General features: G+C 43.0%; 1 protein-coding gene and 1 non-coding gene across 4 annotated transcripts in view; both read right to left on the reverse strand.

The window, feature by feature from the left end:
* The window catches only part of lrch2 (leucine-rich repeats and calponin homology (CH) domain containing 2), a 44,155-nt gene extending 29,023 nt beyond the window's left edge, over positions 1 to 15,132 (reverse strand). For all 3 annotated transcript variants that reach the window (XM_053617848.1, XM_053617849.1, XM_053617847.1), the window contains exons 1-3: positions 14,839 to 15,132; positions 391 to 535; positions 1 to 93 (exon numbers count right to left, since the gene is read on the reverse strand). The exon at positions 1 to 93 is cut by the window's left edge and continues 34 nt beyond it. In XM_053617848.1, coding sequence (XP_053473823.1) covers positions 1 to 93; positions 391 to 535; positions 14,839 to 15,076 — 476 coding nt within the window. In that variant the 5' untranslated portion in view covers positions 15,077 to 15,132. The remainder of the gene's footprint in view (positions 94 to 390; positions 536 to 14,838) is intronic.
* Positions 10,022 to 10,094, reverse strand: trnam-cau (transfer RNA methionine (anticodon CAU)). Its single transcript has one exon. It is a non-coding gene; the product is annotated as a tRNA-Met (tRNA).
* Positions 15,133 to 16,787: the final 1,655 nt, after the last annotated feature.

Below are 16,787 nucleotides of genomic sequence, written 5' to 3' on the forward strand. Positions count from 1 at the left end.
TCCGGAATGGACAGCAGTTTGTTGTTGCTGACCACCAGGACTCGGAGAGGCAGATTGAACAGGAACTTGGGCAGCACGGACAGTTGATTCCGACTGGAAAACATCGCAACACACACAATTCATCAGCTACACAATTAATCTGTAACACAAACGAAGGCAGATGACACAATAAGTGTTTTATTCCTCTCCTACACACAGCAATGTTCCAACGTTACCAACGTTCATTTATTACACCATAACATGGCACACAATTTGATCAGATTATAGTTACGTCCAATGCTGTGGAACGTCCACTAAACAAGTCCCTTCTAGTTCTCTGAATGATTTATCTTTATACATTTTTTTTTAACATAAAATCATCAATCAGCTATGATCCAAATCCCTTCCCACCTGATATTGAGGTATGTAAGCATCTGTAAGTTAACGATGGCTTCCGGAATCATCTTTATGCAGTTGTGGTAGAGGTTGAGCGACTCCAGCGGTGCGAACATACACACTTCAGGGGGGATCTCTCCAAAACGGTTCTTGGATAAATCTGAATGGAAACACATCGGAATACAGCAGGTTAGCTTGGTCTGGCGTCAAGCAGCGAGTCCTCATCAACATCCTGCGGGAATTTTCAAGATCCCGGCGTCACTATACTTAAAGCATACCGTTATTTGATTTCCGCCATAATCGTTTAAGTTTAAGAGTTATATTCCAGCGTACTACATACCACAGGGTCGATATTACGCCCTCAATAGTGTGTGTGTGTGTGTGTGTTTGTGTGTACGGTCTTCATTTGCTGATCCACCCGTGCCTGATAAGTGATAACGCAACCAGGTTTCTGATTGATCCCCTTCTCAGACCGATCGATCGTTTTGGTGTAAGCTGTGGCTCTTTGTCCTTCCTCGTTTCGGGGAGGACGGAGTTACCTCTCGGGACGACTGATGAAAGTCTGCTTGTGCGTCATGTTACAAATGCACGAGCTCTCACACAGTTTCATCGCCAGGCAGCCTTTTGACTACTCGGGAGAATTGGCAGGTTGTGGTGCACAGCTAAGTGCACATCTGTGGCTTTCAGCGGTGACATCACCGGCCGGTATAAAGTGGCGGGAACGTCCGATCGATCCGCTCTGTCATGAGCCAGGCAGCTATGTAAGAGGATTTCCGTAAGGATGTGCGGAAGACGATGTGATCCGTTTTCAAAATGCTCGTCCCCGGCCTTGAGAACAAGATTCGTCCGGTGTAAGAAACGCACCGCATACACATACTTTTGACTTTCCCCCGTTTCCTCCACGTTTACCGTATACCGTCGTTGTGCGTGGGCGTCATCTTCACGGCTGCCGTTTTTAGACAAAGTCATGCCTTCTGTTCACACGTTCCTGGCACATGTGGACCAGATAAGAACATTTTTCACATCTGATCAGATACCAATCCAGATGTTTAATATCAGTATCAGATCGGTAATACCAAAAAGGCTGAAGTCAAATAAAACATTTGCTAAAACAGAAAGAAGAAGTATTCGATAATTGTAGGAAAAGATAAAACTGATGTAGGCAACTGAAAAAAACAACAACACCAACAGCCCGTAGAATAATATAAAAGAATCAATGTAACAGCTGATTCATTTAGAGTTACGTTTAACGTCATGGGACGTCTGTGAAACAAGTTAGTTCCTGTCATGACTTTGTTATGGCAGATATAAAAAGTCGTTTCTTCACCAGCACCTCTCTCTCTCTCTTTTAAAGTTATTAAGTAAAAAAAAACAAACCAAAAAAACCACGCAGCTTGTCATGTTGGAAGGAACAGGCCACCATTGCCCCGGAACACCACCAGAGGGAGACAGAGAGCTGCATCTTGAGAATTAGTGGCAAGCAGCTCCACCTCTGACTCACCTATTTAAACGGTCATGGACCCTCCCTCTTTCAGCTCAAGTCTACCTCTCAATGTTGTTGAAAAACACAGCTTAAACGGGCATGGATGGATGGCTGTGCGAAGAAGGGAGGGGGACTCAGTGGGCATGGCAGGGAAAGGTAGGGGAGGAAGGGGGGGGCAGGCCTTCAGAACACTCACAATAATGATAGATAGTGACAAAAAGTTTGCAGATGATGCAGAGGACTTCTCTCCTCCTGAATCCCCAGGACTAAATGGAGACACAATAGAAAGCAGTGCAGGTCCTCTGCTCGGTCTATTTGAATCATTAGCCCACGGCGTGACTACTGAGGAAAACAAAATAAAACGGAAGGGAGAAGTGTCGGAATGGGAGTTAGCTAATACGGCTGATTACAGGCTGCTCAAAAGTGCAGACTTGAGTTCATGTTATGAGGGTAAGACTAAGCTGGTACTGGTATTTTTAATAAAAAAAAAATCCTCTGGCCCTTTTATCTGTGCAGGGTTGGACTTGCCTTGTCAACCTAGCCTCCTTCTCGAGTGTTTGGGTTCCTTCTCTTGGGGGAGAAAATAAAAATCCCCCCAAAAAACTGGTTTGTTTCCTGGTTCCTTTTCGTTTCTGTAGCGAGCAGTCAGAGGGTTCTCCCCCTGACGGTCCCAAGTTCATGCCTTTAGTTCCTCCTTTGTTCTCGTTCTGGCTAGTTCATCTTAGTTTCAGTTTGCTCTCAGACCTCATACCTCAAGCTAGTTAAGCCTAGCTTTTCCTCGCATGCTCACTTTCTAACCCAGATCTTGTGAGGTTTTTTGTGTATTTTAGACATTTTTTTCTCCACTTTTCTCCGTAACCAGCACAGCTCGTTATTCGTTTCCCTTTCTCGTGTCCCGGTTTACCGCGGTTTCAAAGACTCCTTCCTTAAACCTTTCCTTGTTCGGCGTGGTTTTATATGATCTGTTTACGTACAAGTCAAAACTACCGTCAGAGCTGCAGCCGAAGCCGTACGATAATCGTCCTTACTTTGGAGATATCCATCCATCCATCTTATACCGCTTATCCTTTTCAGGGTCACGGGGAACCTGGAGCCTATCCCAGGGAGCATCGGGCACAAGGCGGGGTACACCCTGGATAGGGTGCCAATCCATCGCAGGGCACAATCACATACACACTCACACACCCATTTATACACTACAGACACTTTAGACACGCCAATCATCCTACCATGCATGTCTTTGGACTGGGGGAGGAAACCGGAGTACCCGGAGGAAACCCCCGCAGCATGGGGAGAACATGCAAACTCCGCACACACCGGGCCACGGTGGGAATCGAACTCCCGAGGTGAACGTGCTAACCACTAAGCCCCCGCGCGCCCTCTCTGGAGATATGTTATAATATATAATTATAACGCAGTAACTCTAATAACAGTACAGTTCTGGTGCTTATGAAGGTGACTTTTTCTCACTGTAGATGGTTTTAGAGACCCCGTGACCAGACTTGAGGGAAGAGTAATATAAATTTAGAGATAAAAATGAATGTGAAGTGTGTGTGTGTGTGTGTGTGGGTGTATGTAGCCAAGCGAGCGATAACTGATGAGAATTTAAAGCGACAGTGTCTGTAGAGTTTCCACTCTACAGCTTCAGTGTAGAAATGCGGAAAAGCGGCATAAATGAATCGTATCCTCACAGAGAAATTTGAAACGGAACTGAATGAAGTCTTCCGCTTCGTTTGTGCACAAGCGAGCCGATACGATGCTCGCGGGACCGACAAAAAGCGTGTTCGTTAACGCGACCCTGCCACGCTGTGCAATCCATTATTCTTAGTAAGTAACCGCTTAGGATTGGTGCTGGTCTATGTTTGCGTACTATTTTGTTTGTGTTTTCAGATACTGAACCAACTAAATTTGTTAGAACGTACTGCGGGCACGCACGAACAAAAACGTTAACCTACTGTGGTGATGTAGCTGAGGTTGAGGAACTGTCAGCGCCAGAACTCGCACACCGTCCTGATACCGCTCGGTTCTGCATCTGGGGGTGTTTCCAGAGATTCCAGGGTGTGGCGCTTTAATTTTAATAATAATAATAATAATAATAATAATAATAAAAAGGTCATGTCCATTTCAGATTGAAATCTGAATCAAGATAAATTCACAGATATCTGGGGGAATAAACAGATAACGATACGGATAGCAGTATCGTGCTTAAGAGATAGAAAGCATGGTGGACTGACCCGTCATTCTGAATGAGAATCAGCAAGCTGTAAGACTCACCACACACACACACACACACACCCATCACTGATCATATAATGGGATACGCATTGTCTAATGGACTGAAATTACGAGGTGCTCGTACCATTTAAACCCTCGTCTTGTGTGTGTGTGTGTGTGTGTGCACTCAAGGTCACAGACGAGCACAAGAGATGTCAGCAGACTCTCTTAATGTCTTCATCAGAGTAGAATGACTCACATTTCTCTCTCTCTCTCTCTCACACACGCACACACACACACACTCTTGCTGTCACACATGTGCCCTATGAATAATCAGAGTAGGCTTTTTATCGCACACCTGCTGTATGTACTTCTGCTGCCATTCTTATTTAAATGAGCCTTTACAAAACCCACTTGAGTACGAACGAGTCGACTCGGGTGGGTGCCAATATTAATGATATTCACGATTTTCGAATTCTAAGGTACTGTCTGCTGTTAATTCTTGTGTACACTGTAAGGCATCGGGGACATGACGTAATAATATTAATAAATGATGCCATAATACACTTTATTCTTCTGATATATCATTGATATTGTAATATATTAATAAATAATAATTATATCGGGTTTTTTCCAACTCGTTACAAAATAAACCTATGTAGATAAAGGTTCTGTTCTGAAAAGGTTCCAAGGAGAACCTGTGGGTTTTAGGATGGAACACACACACACAGTGAGCAGCCGGTGGGCGGAGTGTCCCTTATGGTGCCTGGATTTAATTAGCCCATGGTGGGGGAGGTCCTCACGTTGCCATGGCTACGGCTGATTGATCATCAGAGAGTGAAAAGGTAATTAAGGAGAGGAGAGAAGGTGCCACAGGACCGATAACACCCAGTCACGCACTGTATTTTACAAACACAGCAGTTGAAAAGTATGGCCAATCAGAAACGGAGAGAGAAATAAAAAAATATGGAATACTATAAATACAAAGAAGTAAAAAAATCATAAAATAACTATAGGGAAGTGAGAGAGTCAGCGATGGCAAACCTTGTCCTTTACTGAGGAACAGACACCCGAGACTGTACAGTACAGTCAAGTCCTGCCAATTACTCGGTTCTCCATGACGAATCACTGTTCTGCATTCGCGGAGCCTGGTGACGACATGACGCGTGGACTGAACTGTAAACACACTTAATGATGTCGGTAATGACTTCATTCCCACCAAACGGCCACTTAACTAACTATTCTCACAATCCCTCAGCATATAGCTGAACTGACTAATGACGCTGTCTGAGTTGTAATGGTGATTAAGCGGCACCCGACTTCATGGGTTCTCGGTTCCAAATCGGCATTTTGGTGTCGGAACCACATCGACCGTGGTGAAAAAGCACGAGACGGTTCGGGATTCCGGTCCCAAACATACTAGTCCTCCCATAATATAATGAGGATATGGCGAACGGATTACGTCCAGATGAGGTCTGATACTGACATTCATTTCTGTCCTCATATCCATCCTCTCCTCTCCAGGAAGAAGCAGTCCTGGCTAAAGTAAAACTAATGTCGCATGTGTTTAGACTGCAGACGCCCGTCTAGTTCAACATAATTCCCTCTATCCAATAGTGTTCAGACTGCAGACGCCCGTCTATCTCAACGTAATTCCCTCTGTCCAGTAGTGTTCAGACTGCAGACACCCGTCTATCTCAACGTAATTCCCTCTGTCCAATAGTGTTCAGACTGCAGACGCCCGTCTATCTCAACGTAATTCCCTCTGTCCAATAGTGTTTAGACTGCAGACGCCCATCTATCTCAACGTAATTCCCTCTGTCCAATAGTGTTTAGACTGCAGACGCCCGTCTATCTCAACATAATTCCCTCTGTCCAATAGTGTTTAGACTGCAGACGCCCGTCTATCTCAATGTAATTCCCTCTATCCAACACCATCTGGGGCCAAATCCAGGAGAATAAAAGAAACAGACTGACAGGAAAAGAGATGTGAGGGAGCCAGGCGTCTGATAAGGAGAGATTTATTAAGGTCATTAATACGGTTAAATCGGTTTGGTTCCTGAATCAGGATGACGTCTAGTTGCTCACCTTCCCGCTGATCATTTCACGCCAAGAGCTTTAGAAACTCAATACAGAATAGCAGACAAATCGACATCTTTCTTCTTTTCTTTTTATTTACCTGTACCAGGCAATTGTGTCTATTCCGGGCTGAAAATCAACTGTATTTTATATTTCTGCTCAGTTTCTTATAGTATGCCTGGTTGTTTGGATGCTTATGGAGATGCTGCCAATCAACAAGGTGAACCTACGTGAACCTATATCATGGATAACTCGACCTAGGGAGGAGGAGTTTTACAGACACAGGCTCCCCAGTTCTAGAAAGTTCCCCAAGCGTCACCAAATTCGGACTTCCACCGAGTTCATTCTTTCGATCTACATTCAGCCGGCATACCGAGACACAAGCGCCTACAGAAGCAAACAGAATCTGTACACTGGGTAAGGCTAACAAACCGAAACACATGTAGATCAGACTCAGGGCTAGTCAAGCAATATAACACAATCGATATAACGGACAAAAACGAATGCCATGTGGGTAGATCGGACTTGTGGCTAGAGAAAAGAATCTGTACGGTGTACAAATCATGACGAAATGCCCCTATTTAACATCTTGTGTATAGCGAGTACACAGTTTGATTTGATTCAGGTCAGATTCGATACGCCCCAATGGGAAAAGAAGTCAAAAATATGTTGTTTTATTTATTTATTGATTGGACGCAGATGCCTAATTGGACTACGGCTGTGAAATTCTTTCAAAACTTGCATTCCAACCGTATTCACTTCACACATTTTGCGATTCGTCTGAATATCAATTAGCCTAGAATTCTGTACTCCCACAAATCCCGGAAGGTGACTTTCAGGCTTAAAAGATCTTACTAGCGAAGATAACACTCGGAACAACACAGGCCCACTGGGCTTCATTTTATCATTTGTAAATGCTAGAAATCAGATTTTGTTCCAAGCTTAGTAACACAGACGAGATGGAGAGAGAGAGAAAGACGTGAAGGGGGTGGGGAGAGTGTGTGTGTGTGTGTGGGGGGGGGGGGGGTTGATGGAGCAGATACAGGAGAGGAGGAGTGTGTGGGTGTGTTGGTGCATCTCTAAGTGTTCACGAGGGTTGTTGTTGGTTGTCAGGGGACTGCTGGCATTTACAAGTCAGAACAAATTCAAATACTTGCTGATCACACACACACACACACACACACACACACACACTAGTTCTCACTTTGAATTTGGGACTCGTTTTCTGCTTTTATTCTCCCTGTTTTGCTTGGGAGCAGGGCGTGTACGTGAGGAAGCAGTTTGAATAAGAACACATGGCCTGCGCTGCCTGCCATCTCCTTCTGTCTCCACACTCCTACTGCTGAAGATAACATGAAGACGTTACTTATCGCACCCCGAAATCAGCTCACGCATGCACCCACCCACCCACATACAAACACACGCATACAAAAACACACACAGCCAACAGATACCGTCCTAGGACTTGTATTGCCTAATATAAACACACCAATAAGAAACAAATAAGACCTAGTGACACTCTGGTTCATGTGATTCCTCCAAATCAATTAACATATAAGAATATTTGGGTGCTTTTGGGGAATTGTGTTATTCGGCATTTTCTAAAGCTAAAGAATTCTAAAGAATTCAGGAATTTCTGTCAGGAATTAGTGTCAAAAGGCTTCACACCAATTCATTCTCTCTGAATACAGCCTCAGTGCTCTTGTGAATATCCTTCTCAGATTGCATGCTCCAACAGGCAATATCAAAGCACTTATTCTCACATTAAGACAGTCACTTCCACTGTTACACACACACACACACACACACACACACACACGTGCATTCAGTTAAAATAATCTCAGCTAAGCTCAAATGATTCCACATCCAAATGGCAGCTCCTCTCAAGCCTGAAGCAAAACTACTACAATCCTGCGTGTTTTGCTGCCTGGGTGTGTTAGTCCAGGAAACACACTAAATGTGTTTCCTCCAGAAAAAGGCCCGAGAAGAGCCGTTTAATAGAATTATTTTCCCTGCAAAACCTCAAGCCTATTGTATCACTTTGTATTGTGTTGAGATCATAACAAGAATCTCACAGAATTCCACCGCGGTATCGTAATACGAATTCCACCGCTAGTACGTCATAAAGAGATTTCCTCAGAAACGACGTTACGTCGGGGACGATCACGCGGAATTCCAACGTTATGTTATAAAGGGAATTGCGCAAAATTCCAACGTTATGCCCATTCCACATATTTACACGGAAAGGTCGTAAACGGAATTCCGCTGTCGTGTAACAAAGAGACCGTCACTGAATCCCAATGTGATGCCACAAATAGAAATTAAAGTCGTTGATATGCGGAGCTTTGTTCGATGCGTTGACGTAATTTCCACTGTAGTGGGAAGTCAGGGCGGGGACATATCGAGAAGCTCCTCCTTCTTTTGTAATAGCCAATAGCGTTTAGCTTACCTACACGGCCCGGGATAAGCCGTACTTGACGGTTAGTACCACGGACGCGAGCCCGGGCAATAAAGAGAACGAATTCGAGCCGTTTCCTTCTTAACAGTCGGAAGACGGAATAAAACGCGCGAGCGTTCGAACGGCCAAAGACGTTTACGTACCATGCTCGCTGATACGATTTCTCTCGCTTGATAAACAGGCACTTCAGCAAGGTGATGCTGAAAAAGTTTGCCGGCGGGACACTTCAGACTCTACAGCGCATTTGATTGGATAGAAAGCCTGACGAGAAGCTGAAGTGCAGAGTGATGTCATGAAAATCGTCGATGCGTACTGGTAGTAGAGAAAGACTACGTTTTGAACGCGTGTATCTTATAAATGTGAACGTTATTGTTTGCAAGCAACTTTACTCTAGCTTACAGATAACCTTAACGCGAACATATTCATACGAAAATCCACAAGACTTCCTTTACTAACCGTCAGTGTTATATCTGATTTAATAACGAGCACTGGTATCAGACTGTACTTATCATATCTGACGTATTTCGTTCTCAGGTCCACTCGCATATATTCTATACGTACCATGCGTTTGTATGATGTCCAAAAAACACAGCTGAGTGTTTTCCCACGTCACAAGAAGACAGTTCAGGTCAAGCGCGAGATGGTTTGTGGCATGTCTACAAAGCAGACTCAGGACAAAAAAAAAAAACAGTGTTTAACAGGGATTTTAAGGTACGTGCGCTTGGCGTAATTGGAGAACTTTGTAGCTTCGCTTCAAATCTAATTCCAGATGCAAAATTCGCCTTCAGATCATTACCACGGGGAACGAAAAAGTGCCGGAAAAACATTTTTTCACACTGTGTGTGTGTGTGTGTGTGTAAGATTTTAGCACAGTCGTTGGTATTTCATTATTACAGAACATATACTGTATTTTCAAACACATAAATCAGTGAATCAATTTAGCAATTTATTATAGCCTTTTCCAGACACACAGCTTGCTAACAGAAGTTGAGAGAGAGAGAGAGCGAGAGAGATAGAGCGAGAGGCGGGGAGGGGGGATTTCCATTTCTAATTTTTCTTTGATTTATGGCATTTTGTGTTGACATCAGCAGGAAGTCCCTACGGTAGAGCGGCGGCAAAATGAACATTTTCCCTAGGCCAGCTCATTTCAAGACATTTATCGTCCTTTTATGAAATGAAATCGAATAAAAAAGGGGTTTCTTTTCTACACACTTGGGGGGAGGGGATGTGTAGTTTTTAAAAAGGAGACGTGTAATTGCGATGGAAAAAAAAAAAAAAGGCACAATCCAAAACATTCCTAAAACTCCATCTCTTTCTGGTGCTGTCTGGATTTTGTTCAGGTCTCGCAGTAGGAATCTGTCCTCAATCATTATGTATCTAAGACGGAAAGGACACGAGGAAAATAAAAACTTTGCCCCGTGTGAGGCTCGAACTCACGACCTTCAGATTATGAGACTGACGCGCTGCCTACTGCGCCAACGAGGCCTGAGATGAAGTGCTAAAGATAGTCACTGTTGAACTTGTCTAGTGGATAGAATAACGGAAACGTTGTGTTTAGGAGTGATACAAGGTTAAACTTTCGACCAGTAATAAAAAACTTGTTTAGAAGAAGACGGCCTTCTGAACACATCAGCTATATCTACTACAGAGACCAGAACGCCCAGTGCTCGGGTTCAAAGGTGATGTGGTACAGATTGACTAAGCGTATCCGGTCGAGCGTAATTACCTCAGTCCCTAGAGACCGCCACACAGTGCGTGTCTGAGAGTGTGTGTGTGTGTTGACCCATGAAGGTCAAACAGGCCACAGCTGAGGGAAGTCTGCCATGAAATTGTGCACTAAAGACAGTGGAGATGGTGACAGTATTCAGTAGACAGAATACAGACAAAAATACAACTAATTTATTTGGTTAAATGATCTTTACCTGCTGCCACTTAGCTCATATGAAATGTTTTGTAAATGTAACCAATAGGACACACTCTGGAAATACTATAATATGGCTGTAATCGCTCAGACAGTCAGTCAGTTTGCATTTCTAAACCTTCCTCAGAGTGACCGTTCCGTCCGACACGGTTTTCAAACGTTCACCGTAAACAAAACCTCCTAGACATCCTCGTCCCGAATATTACATTATTACTCTCTATCACTCATCTAAAAGACCAGAAACAGTCTCGATGATTAACAAATACGGGCAAAAGACTAGAATTAACAAAGAAATAGTAAAAAAAACAACACTTCTTTACATCAAGAATTTACCCTAAACCCCATTAACATCAACGTTGGTGTCTTAAAACCTTCAACACATTACTGGAACCATGCTAGACTTGTGGGAGTTACGTAACGGGAACAAGGTCGATAAAACATAATGCACGCAATCACAGACTGCACTATGTAGAGTAGAGTATAGGTACACTGCAAAAAAATACAAATAAAAATCTCTTAGCAAGTGAAAATGTATCTAATTTCTTATTATGGGATTATAACAGAACATATATACGATAATAATAATAATAATAATAATAATAAATGGACACCTCAGACGCATATCCTGCTTGTGCTAGCTAATGCTAATATTCACTCCACTACTAAATATATAGGAATGATATTGCTGTGATAGATGTGTGAAAAAAAATGGCCGCCAACAAATAGCTAAAAAAAAAAAAAACCCTGCGGAATTGTTAGAAAATGCCACACAGCTAACATTTTATACTGCTTTAACAGTTACATACTTGTTTCTAACCCGATGTTCTTACGGTTAAATTTAGCTAGCTAGCTAGCATAACACAGCCTGACAGTTATCACATGTAGCTAGCTACAATAGCATCTGGTTAAAAAAAAAAAAAAAAATCTGTTATCTTTTTAATCCAGGTTGCAAAGTTACCAAGTGATCGCAGGTCATTTACACTGAGTTCTGTGTGAGGAAACTGAATACTGAATTCTGATACTGAAAGCGATTATCCCCAAAAATATGTGCGTTTAGAGAAAAAGATTTAGCAGTTTTAACAATCAGAGAGTCGGAAGTTCGAAAACATCCCCTCAGAATAAATAGATATGGACAGTTCCTGTCAAGGCAATAACCATTTCCTCAAAATGTCTCTTTGACATCTCTCCTAGTGCCGAGTCACTGAAAGTACGTCTGCTCACAACCAATTTCACAGAACAACAATCTGAATACACACTCGACAGGACAGTGACGTAGATAAGCGGGCTCGACGTGTTGTCTTGCTGCACTTTGGACCTGGATAATGAAAGGTTCGGGTAACCAGCCAAGCCATCTAAACGAGGATATCTGAGATTCATCGAGTTAAATGTTCATAAGAAAGCGATCTTGTGCTTTTTATGTAGCGTAATTCCAATAATCGCTGACACGACAATATTACCTCATCAAATTCGTACAAGTTGGGTCGGCCCCCCATGACACGACACTTTCTTTATTAATGCAAACAAATGTATTAGCTAATTATAGACGGAATAATCTTCTAAATCCCAGAATGGATGATGAAAGAACAGAATATGGGTACAAGTTTTTAGCCACTGCTATGATAAAGTCTCGCGTTAGAAGAAAAGGTATTTTTCACTTGCTAGCTATTGCCAGCTACAGTGTTTGTGTTGCGTTTATGTGCTCTTTTTGGATTTTTGTGAATCCAAGTTTCTGAAGTTTCGCACGTAATTGTTCTTTCATGTGATAATCATGAGCATTGACATACCTGTACCTTCAACATACTTGATACACAGGTTTCTGCCTTATAACTCATCTTTCCAGTTATGGTGGTGGGTAATTCTTTTTTTTATATTATTTTTCTCTTGAACAGAATGAGGCAAAAATAAATAAATAAATAAACAAACAATAAAACATACTATATTGCCATATTACTGAGAAACTTTAACAACTTCTTACAGAAAACGTCACCTTTCCAATACTTTTACACGTGTTTCAATCCGTTCATGTGGAAGTTGTTACTATAGAAACAATACCATATTAATATAGCATTAATGCCTATTAATATAAACCTGTAAAATATAAATATGTAGTATAAACTACAGTCAGAGCTGCTCTTATAAAACAATTATCACCACCTTTCGACCGGAATCAAGAATTCTACGGTATAACAGCATTGTATATTCGATCGCTGTGATACAATAAATAATATTAAAGGGCAGAATTCTGCTTAGAACCATGACAAGACGACGGTTTGGGACTCAATCAAACCGGAGCTCTGAAAGATTAGCGCAAAACGTATCAGTACAACTATCCTAAGGATAGCGTATGTGTGATTAATTTAACAAGTGTCCACTTTATAATTAAGTCAAATAATTAAGACGGTGGGATTTACGCTGATTTGGCAACTTTGTTTAAGTCTTTTGAGACGCTCCAACAATTTAAGGAATAGCCTCGAGATGGAGAGCGTCTGTTTAGTGATGCCATGAGGTCAGCTCTATGAGCATTTACTCACTAATCAGTGTTAACTGTTGGCCAAACACAGTCTCCTACCAGCCAGGAGTATTAAGTAGGTCACTGGGACACACACACACACACACACACACACACACATAGTCTATTTACACAGAGTCTGAAATGCTCTGGTGCACAAACACTTGCAGTAACAGGTACACGAAAGAAATCACAATGAGAAAGTACACTTCACGTGTTTTAAACCTAAGCCAATGCCTTTGTATTTGTGTGTGTGTGTGTGTGTGTGTGTGTGTGCAGAGAAAGCTGCTGTTGAGTCAGCATCAGCCTGCTTCTCTGTCATGAAATCACTTCCTCTTCTGGTAGTCTGGTCTACTGAGACATTTTATCATCATTTCCTCTAAACACTCACACACACACACACACACACACACAGCTGCCAGACATCCTTATTATGTTGTGCTAGTCACTGGCTATTCCGTCGGTGCGGCTAAGACTTGATCCGAGGCCTAACCCTGATCAGCATATTTAGTGCTGCGAACACAAAACTAACACTACTACAAAAACACAGCATTAACCCGACGACTGTTTCTTCAAAAACGTGGCAATAAAAACCATTCTCAGGCGCTAAATAGCTAAATAATCTCCGTCCAGCTGGCTAGTTAAAGTATCGGCAGTGTGCGTGACACAATTTATTGTGTTGACAATACGAAACCGTTATATCTCACAACCCTACTGCAGCCAAACACCGAAATCCAAAGAACCATATACGCTTCCCCCTACATTAACGCTTACACGTTACAATGTCCCGGTATTGTGATCAACTCCACTGTGTAAATATCCGTGCGTACTCTCGGTGTGTTTATGACACAGATGGAATGGGGGTAAAATTGGCCTATGTTTTATATTCTTTCACCGTAGCTGCTTTTCTGTAATAAATCATTTATTATGCAGATGTGAAATCATTTAATTTTAGAATCGTGGTGTTTTGTACTAAATATCGTGATGCATATCGTGAGAATGTATTTCAGTATCGGAATATTTCAGCCATATCGCCCACCTGATATTAAAAATCTCTCTCTCTCTCTCTCTTTCTATATATATATATTTATATATATACACATATCTGGCATGTCTATTAACCCGGATTAAGGTCACGTGACAGCTTAACTCTTATTAGAATTCAACCCAAGGCTTTTGATTGCTCATAGAGTGTGTGGTTTGTGTGTGGTGCATCTGTGCATGGAAAGATGGAGGGGGGGTGCTGGTGCTGGTGGAGGAAAGGGACGCCGTTATAGAGGCAGCAGCATCTTTTGTCTTCCGTGAGAAAGCACGCGGCGTCCAGTCTTGCGCTTCAACCCATTAAACTGATCGATTATAAACGTGGACGGAAACGCGATTGCACTCGATGAACGCGGATTTTTATTTACCCCCCACCTCCACACCACCCGCCCCCCTCCCCTCCACTCCCCTCCTCCGAGGCACGCGCTTCAGTGCTTCATTCATGCCTCGCGCTACGTTTTGTAACCATTTCGGGAAGCGACAATAAATAAATAAATAAATAAATAAATAACAAACACGCACGAGGACTATTCTGTTTACTGCAAACCCAAAATATCTGAAGGAACCCCAAGATGCAATATTTCCCCCATTTTTCTAGAGACCGGGAAGAGACGCTCTGAAATTAAAACATTAATGGTTTTCCATACCGTTATTGTGCCGCGCGTGCTAGCATGCTAACAAGAGGAGACCGGGGGAAAAAAATCACACATGCACGGTTTAATCGGTTCTGTTGGAGTAGGAACGTGGACCGGACCCACCTGCGTGCGTGGTGTCCGTTAGATCGTAGCTGAGTCCCGGGTAGTCGCGCAGTTTCCTCCCGCTGATGTTCAGCACTCCGGAGCAGGCTGCGTCCTCGAGCGCGCGGTCCAAGCTGCGCGCGGTGTGCGGCGGCTGGGGTTGAGGCGGCGCGCCGCTCGCGCTCCAGTGCGGTCCGGCCGGATAGTGATGGCCCTGTAGGACCGCTGTGGCTGCCGCTCCTCCCTGACTCGCCGCCATCTTCTTAAAGGAAATATATGCTCAAGATAATAACGAGGGTTTTTTTATTGAGCCGCTCCGCCCCGCGCGCAGAGGACGGGGAGGGGGCTGGAGGAGGATGATGATGATGGGGGCGGAGGGAGGGATAGGGAAGTGTGACAGGTGCTGTGGATGGTGATGTGGATGGAAGCAGGATTTCTGTTCCATGCATCATAGGCTTGTGTCTTCTGTGCATGACTTTCCATCACCAGTTTTTTTTTTAATCATACGGTTTTTCATGAACAGTGTTAGAGTGCATGTGGTCCTCGCATAAGCTAAATGCCGGTGTGGTTCTCACGGTTTAGACCAGGGTGCTATTTTAATAACACCTTCTGCAGTGAAGAGGAAAGGCGTTTCATTTCGTTTTATGTGGTTCGCGGTTAATTGTCAAACAAACCCACACTGACTCGATGGTGACATCTGGTGGCTGTAAATGTTACAGCGATTACAGCAGCCGATGTAACTTTGTAACCACTAGAGGCACTATAGAGCAGTGATTCCTAACCTGATGCCCCGGGGACACCTAGAGCAAGGGTCTTCAATCGAGAGCCGGAGTAGCTGCAGACGTTCGTTCCAACCAAGCGGGAGCCACAAGTGATTTCACTGGTTTTAGTTTAGTCTCAGATCAACTATCAACTAATGAAAGCCTTTGCGGATAAGATTAAAGACCCCTGACCTAGAGGGTCAGAGGGGCCTTAGAGGGTATGTTTGTCACATTATGTTCTCAGGTTCTCTGTCCATGTGTCCTTCGAGATCCTCGTTAGCGCAATATATCAAGAACAAGTGACCGAATGTTTGTCGGACTGATACGGAATGACCGATGTAACCAGCAGATTAGATTCTGGAATTAATCCAAACAGGATCACTGTCACAACGAGGTCAAATGTCTAAAATTGTTATTCTTCAGTAGTTTCCTTCCTGTTTGTAACACATACCTGTTACTTATACCTTCATATTCAGCATCCCAAGGCCCATGTTTTGGCTCTCTGTGACTTTTGTCATCGGTCCATCCGTGGGTCCGTCCACGCACCTCTCCGATATTTTTGTTAGCGTCATATCTCAAGAACAATTGTACTTATAAGATTTACTTTACAGGATTTATATGTTATAATCGCTGTAACCAACAAATTTTTTGGGATTGTTCCAAACAGGATCATGGAAACAGAAGGTCAAATGTCTGAAACAGTTTTTCTTCGATAGCTTCCTTCATGTTTGAAGTTTACATTACATTTATTATTGAATTATTATTATTATTATTATTATTATTATTATCCTGTTTGATTGGTCACTTGAATTGAATGGGTTGAATCCAAACCTCAGTACCTCAAAAACAAGAAGCCTGTTAATAATTTCGGCTTATACTTAATGTGTTCTGTTGATGAAAACTCTACAATGCCAGTAAATAACCAAAACGTGAGCTCCATTGAAGGCAGCCATGTCAGTATCAGTGTCAGTGTTGAACTGGTGGCTCAGTGGTTAAAGGCTCTGGGTTACTGATAAGAAATGCCACTATTAGGCCCACCACCAAGATGCCACTATTGGGCCCTTGAGCATGGCCTTTAACCCTCTCTGCTGTAGCCTATCATGTCTGAAGCTACACTGAAGCTGACCCCATCTTCCTAACAAGCTGGGATCTTCTTCACAATGAGAGAACAGGAAATTATACCATTGTGGCAGAAATGAATGGACCAGA

Source organism: Ictalurus furcatus, chromosome 28, assembly GCF_023375685.1.
Source record: "Ictalurus furcatus strain D&B chromosome 28, Billie_1.0, whole genome shotgun sequence".
NCBI lineage: Eukaryota > Metazoa > Chordata > Actinopteri > Siluriformes > Ictaluridae > Ictalurus > Ictalurus furcatus.